This window comes from Palaemon carinicauda, chromosome 17, assembly GCF_036898095.1.
Source record: "Palaemon carinicauda isolate YSFRI2023 chromosome 17, ASM3689809v2, whole genome shotgun sequence".
In the NCBI taxonomy this organism is placed as follows: domain Eukaryota; kingdom Metazoa; phylum Arthropoda; class Malacostraca; order Decapoda; family Palaemonidae; genus Palaemon; species Palaemon carinicauda.
In genome coordinates, this window is record NC_090741.1 from 44,168,235 (window position 1) to 44,180,687 (window position 12,453).

Here is a 12,453-nt window from a genome sequence, read left to right on the forward strand (position 1 = left end):
TACATTATTCAAGTTGCCCAAAAGTACTGTATATACAGTATGAAGCACGCTAATGCGAGAACCATTCTAAAATTAAATGAGCACTAAACCTTAAGATTTCCTAGAAAAATATATACTTTAGATAAGTAAATTAATTTCCTTATGTACAATAAAGTATTACTAAAGATTCTCTATATGGCAATTTGGATAAAGTACAGATTTTTCCTAATTAGAGTAGGAAAATTTAATTTTCATGTCTATAGACATATCTTTGGTCTACGGTACGTATTTTTATTTCATTACCCCTTAGTTGAAGATGAGATGGGGGCCAAAGGTGTGCCATAACTTACTGTCATCTTCTCACTCTATTATAATATATCTAGTGTGTACGATGGTCTTTGAATTAATATCTACTTTATTGTACCTTACAACAATTGTTAATATTATTAGTGCTCATAATTCTTATTCTTAGAGGGAAAAGTTTGCCTGCATTATATTTTACTTCTAAGTTTCAATGCTCAAGATGTCTTTCATAATATAAATGGCATTTGCAAACTACCCTAGGGTTTTAATTTTCAAATTATTGTGAAGATTAGATTTTTTCAGAGGGGTTAACTTTGAAAAGAGACAAAATGTGGGGTAATTGTGCTTGTCTACATTTTAGCAAATTTCATTGCTTCCCTACTGGTGTTATCTAAAAAAACAATAATCTTAAAAATGTTACATTTAAACTAGACTAGAACATCTATTGGTCCAACATACTGTAGTTCCCCACTTTCTTAAAATATGAAGTGTAAATACTAGGCATACACACCATGCACTTCATGTGGTTTGTAATAAAACACCAAATATATAGAAGTCTAAAACTGTGTACGTACACTTAGTTTACTGTGCATCTGAAAAAAACAGAGATATACTGTACTTGTATGTATGGTAGTCACCAGTGTACATTGGCTGGTTATATTTCAAACTGCACCACCTTTATAAAGGAAAAAAGAGAATGCCACTTAACTGTCAATTAGTAAATAGATTATTATACTAAATGGAAATGCTAGGAATTATAATGTGCCATGTTGGAATGAAACACAAAACTCCAATGCAATTAACAATAGGCAGTATCTTCCGTGGAGTAAAACAAAATATAAAAAAAACAAGAGTTCAGTGATTTGGGGGACAAAAAAAAGGTTAGATTTTTGTGGCCGCCAGATGTGTGACGTAGTGTATCTCCAAGACCATAAATGCGTGCTTTAGGTTTCTCTCTCTCTCTCTCTCTCTCTCTTTCCCCTCAAGTTCATGTTCATTATGTTATCTCTTTACATCATTACAATCATTACAGTACTGTACTTTCTTTCTGCACCTGACATAAATGACTAAAGGAAACATTTGGAAACTACACTCATATCATCCTTTACTTTTTAATTAAACGGAAATGACTTTTAATACTCGTTATCAGGGGACATCCACTAAGAGACATTACAGACACTAAATATGGTACACTGTAATTGTCTACTAATTTGTCTATCAAGATCTCCGATTTACTAATTTGTTTATCAAGATCTCTGATTTACTCATTTATTTATCAAGATCTTCGATTAATAATTTATTTATCAAGATCTCCGATTTACTAATTTGTTTATCAAGATCTCTGATTTACTAATTTATTTATCAAGATCTCCGATTTACTAATTTATTTATCAAGATCTCCGATTTACTTATTTGTTTATCAAGATCTCCGATTTATTAATTTGTTTATCAAGACCTCCGATTTACTAATTGTTTGTCAAGACTTCCGATTTACTAATTTGTTTATCAAGACCTCCGAATTAGCTAAACTGCCAATGCTCAAAATTAATTCTAAATTGTTATTACAGTATAAGATACTGAATATAATAGTATATTTTTCTAGTTCATCTTTTTATACAATAAGTACCATTTACAAAAAAAGGTTTTCAAATATTGAAATCTCAACTAAGACCAATGATAATTTTCTCTTCACGAAGGTAAATCTATTTACTTAATTTCACTAACAATGATTTAATGAATATTTTTCCCACTTCAATAAATGTCGGTACCCTAATTACGATAAATTCTATGAAATAAAAAATCATACTGGCATAATACTGTCGATGTTAAGAAAGCCTATCCTTTGGGCAATACAATCAAGTTGAAAAAACCCAGTCTTGAGAGATTAACGAGAGATTGTGTATTAATGTACTGTATTCCCACTAAACGTAAGGAATATCTAAAACAGAATTCTTCCCATCAACTTCCCTTGTTTGGAACTTTCTACCAATCGATGAACGTCGCTTCAAAAACTAACCAAAACAACCCTTCACTGAACTAGATAAAATGGTTGCCTGTAAACTATGCTCTGGGTGAAGTAGACGAGGCATAATCATCTCATAACTGACCAACATAATTAACAGAAATATGAAAATACAAGTTATCAAAAATGCTGAATTCAATATTTTGCTATATATTTATGAGCTGGTAAGTGTGCTATGTTAACCAGACAGTAAGGCATTTCTTCAACCCCCTGTGAAAATGTGTTTGCATATCAACTGAACCTCAATTTACAAAAAGGTAAAAAAAAATATCCATATACTATAAGATCATTTTACGTAGCGAACATTTTAGTTTTAAAACTCTCTTTAATGCATGCCAGTAACCTTACTAGTTCTACAAAGTACTAAAACCCAAACTAGCAAAATAATTAACCCTTTTACCCCCAGGCTCTTTGGAAATTTCCAACCCTTAACCCCCAAGGGGTTATTTTTTCCCCAGCACTTTTTGCAGTATATTTCATTTAAATTGCTCTAACAGCCTTAATTTTTGTCATAGAGAGGTCGGGTTGGTCTCATTCTCTTGGAAAATGCCTGAATTTTCTCAAAAAATTATCAAAAATATGAAAAAAATATATTTTTATAGCATTTTTTTTGCAAGGGACGTACCGGTACGTCCATGGGGGGTAAAGGGATGGGTTTTTGTGAAACGTACCAGTACGTCCTTTGGGGGTAAAAGGGTTTAAAATCCAATTCATCTCCTAGTTTTTCCAACTTCCACTTTCCTGGCATAACAGACTGGCTAATGAATTGCACATTTTCAAAACAACTATGAATAACTACGACAAAGAAAATAACAGCATAAAATCCTTGGCCTGTTTCATCCCTATCTACGGACAGCAACATACATTACAACGTTATGATGCACAACCTCTGATCAAAAGTTGTCCCAAGTAAAGCTTAGTGTAACTTTATGACAATGTCAACGCTATTCGAGGTATCAAAGATATGGTCTACAATACTTGCTCAATTGGGCATATACGCCACCTACAGCTATGACTAATTCGTACCTAAAGGTTTAAAGGTTGCTCATGAATGGCAAAGGCAAGGGATAGGGCAATGCCCTAGAGACTGGCTATATATACATACAGTATAGTTAGCACCCAACCCTCCTCTCCATCAAGCTAGAACCAATAGGGGCCAGGCAATGGCTCCTGAATATTCAGCTGGGAGACCTATAGGCTTCCCAAACTGCCCATCCCTAACTCACAAGGATGATGAGGTTGCAGACACTAATAGAGACTATCAAGATTGAGTGGGGTCTCGAGCTCCAGCCCCAACAGATTGCCAAGCAAGGACTTTTCCTATAGGCTTCCACAACCCTTTTAAGTTAATGAAAATTTTGTTGTTCTATATAGCTTACTTTATGCATTTCAAAAGGGGGATTATAAAATGAAATACTGTATTGCCAACCATGATTGCATTTCAAAATAATATGGAAGTGATGAAACTAATGAAATATACATGTAGTCAGCGAATTACTGTATAATGAGAATTTTTGACAATAATACTAAGTTTAATAATATGAATATCAACAGAAAAGCAATACAGCTCAAAATCCCCTACAAATATTAACCTCACCATCGTAGTGTTTATTTCAGATTCAATATCAAGATATAAACTGAGCTTAATTTTTTCCCAAACTGACGGTAATTATAGTAACGAAAATAAGCCTAAACAAAATCCACTTGCAGTTTACATTGCTCTTCTCTATGTATCCCTATGAACCAACTAAGGAATAGCTATCTATGCATTTAAACTTTCACTAAACTAAATGTTACTTCTTAATTTCATGTCCACAACATGTGTAAGCTAACAATAAAGACCGCAGAGAATATCCCAGAGAGAATTTACTTTACCTAATCCATCTCAATTCCTTCATTCAGAATTTGTAAAACAAAAACTTCCGAGAGCATAATATTGTACTGTACATCTTGTGAATGAAGCTTCACTAGTAACATGAAAGCATTCTTTCACTGAACGTATGACTACCACATGGATGTTATCAATGATTTTATTGTTCGTATGACACAAATGCTTCAATAAAAGGTACCGACACTTTTCTTAAACAGCCAATAACATCCAACAGACAAATGTATCCTATATATACATAAGTTTCCTTCTGGGTTTATTCTTTTAATCTTCCTTTTCCTACTTTTCCTCTCTTCCTTATACAACTGGATTAAACATAGGCAGTTTTTCTCCAACTAGGTAGAATTTGTATAACAAAATAAAAACGTTTAAACGATAACCACATTAAAATGAAACCCCCACAATTTGCTACTAAAATTTCAATTACCTAAATTTTCATATACTGTACCAGGAAGTGATATAATTTTAAAAGTGTAACAACAAGACCTCAAAAAAAAAAATTATGATATACTGGTATACTGTACAATAAGCAGAACCTGCAAAAAACACATCTCACTTTGAAACGCTTAAGAGTAAAAAACTACAAATGGTTGAAGATTATCATATCTTACATCAGTTAGGATAAACCAGCATTCAATGCCATTAGATGCTACCTAACCACTCCACCATCTAAACGACTAAACATCCAAATTACGTGTAGAGAAAACTACCATCCCTTGCCACAAACATTCTGCATGGCTACAATTGTTTCAGGAGCAAAGTTAATTCAATATCATACCTGATTCACGTTACGTGACAAAACATTCTAAACTTCTAATTGAGGATTATCTAAATTACCAACAGGAGATAAAGTTTGATACAATTCTCTACAAAGATTTAGAGGTGTTCAGTTTCTGGCAAGTATTCCAACAATTCTGCATATTACGTTACACCCAAATCACTGGCAATTAATGTAAGAAAATAATGCACTAACAAAATATGTCAGTAATTTTTTTTGTTCCGCATATTGACATTTTAATCTAATACAGTATGAATAAAAAGAAAGAACAATTATACCAAACTAAAGCACTCCTCCCATAACAAAAATAGTTTCTAAGCAGCTTTAGGAGATGCCAAAGTTGGGTATTCAACTACGGTATCTAAATAACTTCTCTACTTGACATGCAGTAATCTCAAAAAAAAAAATATTCAAGTCTTTACCATTTCTTTCAATCATTTTTCACAGGCCTGCACAATAAAAATGGAAAACTTCATATACAGGACTTTCTGTGCCCTTCTATAACAATTATGCCACTAACCTCAGGCCCCTTTATTCTTTCAGCCCTAATAAATTACTATAATCCAAATCTAAACAGCTTCCAATATAAATACAGTACTGTATGTGACAACATTTCATTGGTTATCAAACCTCCTGAGTCCGCACCATTTGACTACAGCTGCAAAAACTCTCTACATACTAAGTATCCAACAGAAAGCAACATACGTTTTGACACCCAATTGAAGTTTCCGAGATGATTACTAAAAAGGAGTTGCGAGGAACAGCAGTCCATACTAAATGAATACATATAACTCTTAACACTGCTCAATGTATCTCGATGGAACCCATAACTAAACTGACATTTAACAAACCTGTATATCTTGAAAACTCAATGTGACTAACAATACACAGTGGAGAATCCAATTTGTATGTACTGTATTCAAATGCAATTTATAAAGGCATGTGTACGAGATAATAATTTATCATAGAAATTCTTACAACAGCAAAGCTAACCTGTGTCTGGAGACTTTATGCTCAATAGATCACTTATGAAGGAAAATGTCCACGAGTAGCAAGCAAGCAAGCAAGCAGATGTAAATAAGGGACAAAATTAGTACTTAAAGGACTACTCTATGGTTCTAGCATGGGCATATCTAGTTCTAACCTATACAAGGCACAAATAATCTAATTCTCCTCAAGAGATCTTCATGCCGATTTAGCTCAAGGTGACCAAGATGGCATATCGAGAAAGATTTAACATCATTCTGACTAAAGCATGGTTCAAGATGCAGCAAAACTACTCTCTAAAAGTCAACATTTTCTTGTCCCACGAGATGCGTCGCTAAGGAGCCGAATCCCTTTGGTTTTATGACTAGGAAAGGAAGTGAACAGAGGAACGTCTCAGAAGAGTAACAGGAGGGTCAAAACAAATTCTTAAAAGGAAATTATTTGAAGATGGGCTCATTCAGTAGAAGAAAATCGAAGGATAATTGGAGAGTAACTGGGAGAAATACTCAAATATACGATTTCTGTAAACTGTATTACATACGACCTAAACGTTAAAAAGGTTACAACGCTGTTACAAGTAACAGTGGAATACATGACAGTACAACTGACAACTGGATTATACTTGAGAGGGTTTATGGGACACACAAAATGAAACTAACCATAACAACAACAGTGTAATCATAATCAAACTGGCAAAAAAAAGGGATGAAATTAATATTTTCCATTAAATTTATCTTATTACAGTATAACAAAATTGATTTATTAAAGAGCGCAAAGATAAAAAAAAAAAGGATGAAATTAATATTTTCCTTTAAATTTGTCTTATTACAGTATAACAAAATTGATTTATTAGAGCGCAAAGATTTTGAAAAAAAAAAAGTAAAAGAAACAAGAGCAACACTGGAAAATACTATATAATTTCTGCCAACATGTTACCAATCATATAAAACACTGAAAAAACTACAAGACATACAACTAGTTTTTAAATATCAATTCAATGAATGTACAGTAAATATGCATATTACATGAGAAAAAAAAAATTCAGATTATAGTTATTCTAATGCACTGAGATTGGGAAAAACTACACTGATACAGTATACATCAAAATCAAGCTTTGGCTAAACGGCAGGTTGGTTCTATACGAGAAATAATGCTTGTAAAGAAAAATCAATTTACAGGATAAGCCTTCCAGTAAGTGCACTTTCCTGTCAACCTACATATATCTTAAAAACTTGTTGTACTAGAAAGAAATCAAGACTCGTGTACTATATATCAAGACATGTACAACCAATTGTGACTCTTCCAGTAGTAGCAAGAGTATAAATCTTGTGAGAAAGGCGGCAAGTAATCAGAGAAGTGGAAATGAAAATGATAGATGATAAGAGGAATGATGCAGAACCAAGAGGTTAAACTTTCCATGGCTTGGCATCAAGCAACACAAGCCCAGCTTACATTCTGGGTTACCTTAAAAAAATATTCCTACAGAAAGACTCCATAAAACGTGCATAATGAAGATTGACACGACTACATAAAACACTAACATCATTTTACGCAAACTTCTCGAGTTAGAAACAGCCCATTGGAACAGGTTGAGTTGAGCAAGTCGCTGTCAAAATTACGTACGTGTCAATGTGCGTTTCTGGTGACTTAGGGAGTGGGAAGGGGGTTTACTTACATCGTCGTTGGCATCGAACTCAGCCGAGTTGAGCGACTCTCGTGACCCCCTTCGGAGTCTGTCCCGTGAAGCAGATAGTCGCCGGTTGCCTTCTGGAGCTATCCCATCCTTGACCAGACTGACGGCCTGAAGGACCAGCGGCGCGCATAGAGTTACATGCGCGCGCACACACACTCATTAGACAACTGGTTACACAGATGATCATGCTAATACATACATACACTAGTAGAATTTCAAGATGGTACACTACTTACTACCTTCCAATTCCTATAGTATAGCATGGATTTAAAAACAATGAGCTTAGCATTAAGGCTAGTATCAGGATCAATGTAGGAGTGTTCAACCAAATACCTGGGAACTACCCAAGTTATTAACAGCCCTGGTCATTGATGGGATGTTTATGTACACTTATACAATAAATGCATAGCATGAGAAAGCTTATTCGTCTGTGGACATTGCCTCCTGCCTGTCGTTCACTGGTCTGAAGTCCCAATGACCATTTCAAAAACTCAACAACTCACCTGGTGCTTTGAAGAAGGAAAGGGTAAGTTTGAAAAATAAAGCAAACAAGTGCAGTTTTGAGAAATCAAGATGAAAAGCTATAGCATAGTTAAATGGTAGCTGTCTCAAGTCCCAGTCCAGTATGATTTAAAAAGAAACAAAATACGGCTCTATGCATCTGCATGTCCCTTTAATTACTGAAAGCAAAGTCATCTCAAGCAATGTTGAAAGATAATAAAATAGCTAAGTGATTGTCAAACTTCTTTTTAAAAGTTCAAAAGCATTATTGTACTAAAACTGATAAAATAAACCTCTATGCACTCCTAAGACTAATAAACACTCCTAAGACTGATAAAAAATTATAAAAAATAATTTAGACTGAAGTGACCATCCCCAATAAAATACTGACTTTCATTATGATGTAATTTTACAGTAACGATAACTAATAAAAATATAAAAATGAATCTAAATATCACTGAAATCCAAACCTATCTTCCTTCTTTAGTAAAGTAGATAATCACCTTGCCTATACAGTACTTTGAAACTAAGATCTTAAATATATATATAAAAAAAAAAAAAAACTACTTAACTCCAAATAACTATGAACACATTATCAATGACCATCCCACTTTACAATTTTCTCTAATTATGTCCCTAATTCTTGTACCTAAAAAGTACATGGGGAATTGATATTTTGCTAAAAAGATATCAAACTTTAGAAATTTATCTTTCACAGGTAATGAGGGTAAAATATAATAGTGTGTCCTATTTTTCATGGTAAAAAATGACTTCATCTAATATTTCTTTCTGGCTACAGATGGGGGTGGAGACAAGGAGACAGATCTTGGATAAGAATGAGAAAGAATGACCAAGCGAGCAGAGTAATTTGAAATAATTAAATTTGATACAATTGATTATGTATTCTCCTACCTAAATATGCTTCAATAGGGTAAAGTCAAATTTATAGAATTTTGCCTAAATATTCAGTTGCTATAGAAGCAACTAACACTTTTAGAGATTTAACATAAAACTACAATTTGGTTGGATAATGACATGAAAAGTGAGTAATATTATAAATAAACTTCAACCAAAATACTTAAATATAGGCACAATTATAATCTTTGGCAAACATGACAAGGCAAGATTTTACAAAATTAAAAACCAATTTGTTTGCCTGAAAGACATCTATAAACAGAAAGGTATCATCATGCAAACTGTATTCACATATTTCAATGATTAAATCTTCAAACCACAAGAAATAGTCATGTGCAAAAAGTGTGATATGATTTGTCAGCTCTCCAATTCACAAAAAAAAAGGATGCGCAGAATATAAATTTGCTTCTGTGCCGTATCTGGAAATGTATGCAAAAAACAGTTTCCTGTGCCAAGATTCAACATAGTGGTCTGAACTCTAGAGAATCAACAAATAGGAGGTAGTGACGAAAAATGATGGAACTGGAAATGAAACCAGACACCTTTAACCTTTTAACCTTTAACAACAGTAAAAGTCCAGCAATTTCATTTCATTTCATCTCAAAAGCTAAGATTGGTCCCCTTCTGAATAGGCTACATGTTGCCGGGAAGGTCAAATATTCACTTAAGTACTTATAAAGATTTTTCTTGCTGATTCAGTAGAACTTCAAAAGTTCAAAGTTGGAGCAAATGTTTTTATGTTGACCAGGCTGACATGAGTCTTTTTATAGTTTATATATGACATATCCGTTTTTGACATTAATAGTTTATATAATACATATCTGTTTTGATGCTGTTACTCTTTTTAGAATGATATATTGTTAATTTATTCTCATCATTTATTTATTTCCTTATTTCCTTTCCTCACTAGGCTATTTTTCCCTGTTGGAGCCCTTGGGCTTATAGCATCTTGCTTTTCCAACTAGGGTTGTAGCTTGGCTAGTAATAATAATAATAATAATAATTCAGTATGAGTAATTAGTTGTTATTGAATCTTAACAATCGTTATCTTCCTACTGCTTTGCTTTCCTTCTCTTCCCTAAGGTCTGTTTTATGAAAAAGACCTGTTACTAGAACCAGTACGCTATTAAGTACCAGAGTCTGTATTTTCTTTACCACTTAAAATAAAGCTTTTCTGATAGCTTTCTGTCTTTAGAGGTGTGGTTTTCAAGTATAAGTGATAATTATATCAAAAGTCAATGCTGGACTTCATATTACTATGATTTTTCTACGGATAAATTTTGGAAAGAAAAATAAGTATTAAAAAAAATAGTCTATGCACTTATAAAATAAAAATAAAGTATACTTTACTAAAAAATTCTAAGGTGAAATTTTAATTTTTAAGGTGTAATTGTATCAAACATTTTAGGCACGCTCATACTTTTACTGAAAAAGTAACACGAGACTTGAATTTCATTGTCTAAATTAAAAATTAAGTTTAAAATGGTATTATAAAATCTGTGGCATAATCATTCGTCTGAATCTCGTAAGGGACCAAACAACCCTAAAAGAAAACTTTCGAAGACCCCCTTACTTCCTCATTTAGCAAATTGAGAATTAATTTCAATTATAACACATTTTGCAGTTTTCTAAAAGATATTGCCAAGATACACTTTCATTAACCACTTAGATCATTGCCATAGCACACATTTGGAAAGTACGCAAAGGTGGTAACTGTTCAGTTACACAGACCGACAACAGGTAAACAAGGGTGCTAGCGGATTGGCTTCAAAAACAGAGAATTCTCTAGCTAAAAGCTTTAGTTCAAGACAGGGTTTAACAATAATAATTAAGACTTCAGCCTATTTAAGTTGTCTTACTGAATTTAAAAAATTGTCTCAAGATGTTACGACCATCAGGTTGAATAAAGGCACTAGGTCTGTTTTTCAAATTACCTAACATGCACAGAATTTTGTTGTCACTGGCACGAAATATAGTCCTTTAAATCTGCTAAAAGAAAGAGAAGAGGAGGAGGAGGAAAGAGAGGAGGAGGAGGAGGAAAGAGAGGAGGAGGAGGAGGAGGAGGAGAGGAGAGGAGGAGGAAGTGGAAGAGGAGGAGGAGGAGGAGGAGGAGGAGGAGGAGGAGGAGGAGGAGGAGGAGGAGGAGGAGGAGGAGGAGGAGGAGGAGGAAGAGGAGGAGGAAGTGGAAGAGGAAGAGGAGGAGGAGAAAAAAGTGAGAGAGAGAGAGAGAGAGAGAGAGAGAGAGAGAGAGAGAGAGAGAGAGAGAGAGAGAGAGAGAGAGAGAGAGAGAGAGAGAGAGGAGAGAGAGAGAGAGAGAGAGAGATATTAATAATTTTGAAAATCTAGAAATCAGTATGTCATGTATAAAAATCTGAAAAAGCACACAGTATCTAAGCTTCTCCATTTAATTTCTCAGAGGCTGGATCTTCCAAAATACCAAGCAAGAGAGAGATCCCTTACTTTGAGTATTTGGTACCTTATAGGTTATGTCACTTACAGCATAAACAGGTGGTAATATTCATTATAAAAATAAAAATGATTTAAAGACAACTTGTAAACACTGAATAAAACTTTGGTAAAAATAAACAATTACAATATTAATATCATGGTAAACCTACATGTTCCCATGAGATCAACTTAGACTATTTTTTAAATATCCATTCAGGATTATTACCACCTTTTAGACTAAAGGGGCCCATACACGTTAAAAAAAATCGTCAAATTTTTGCATCAAATTTTGATATTAAAATTTTGATGCAAAATTTGAGCGTGTGTAGGACGTTTTGACATCAAAATGTCCCACACACACACAAATTTTGCATCAAAATTTTGATATCAAAATTTTGATGCAAAAATTTGACGATTTATTTGAACGTGTATTTAAGCCTTAAGGCTAACAATAACTAGTCAATGAACCTCCTTGAAAGTTCACGTTCATTTTTTTCATTAACAATCAGATTAAAATTTATTATCTTTGCTTTATAATTACTTCCCTCCAACAGTCATTCAAAGGAATGTTTACTAAACATGGCTTTCGATTTGTATTATTTTTTGTTACTTGTTATAAATAGTTATGTGACAAGAATTATAAAAAGTCACATAGCAACCATTAGTTCTTTACTGGATGTTTGTGTAATTAAATGATGTTTCCTTACAACTAGCAAACCTAGAGAGATACAATTTCATGCTAACCTTATACACAAAGAGAATAATGTTCTAGTTTATACTAGAACTTGGTTACCTACATATCTACCAAATAGAACATAGGAGGAGAGGATACCTTTATAACGGTCTATAATTTATTTGGAATACAATTAAAATATGACCACCCTTATCAAAAACATGCTCAAACACCACAGCATTCACCTATCATATTTACCAATTTG

General features: G+C 33.5%; 1 protein-coding gene across 10 annotated transcripts in view; it reads right to left on the reverse strand.

Annotated features, from left to right (window-relative positions):
• Klc (kinesin light chain) overlaps positions 1 to 12,453 on the reverse strand; it is a 181,927-nt gene that overhangs the window by 21,522 nt on the left and 147,952 nt on the right. For 7 of the 10 annotated variants that reach the window (XM_068390937.1, XM_068390935.1, XM_068390936.1 and 4 more), the window contains one exon: positions 7,634 to 7,759. The exons of 2 other annotated variants lie outside the window; for them this stretch is intronic. In XM_068390937.1, coding sequence (XP_068247038.1) covers positions 7,634 to 7,759 — 126 coding nt within the window. Of the gene's footprint in view, positions 1 to 922; positions 959 to 7,633; positions 7,760 to 12,453 lie in introns of those variants that run through there. One more of the 10 variants, XM_068390942.1, reaches the window with a different exon arrangement.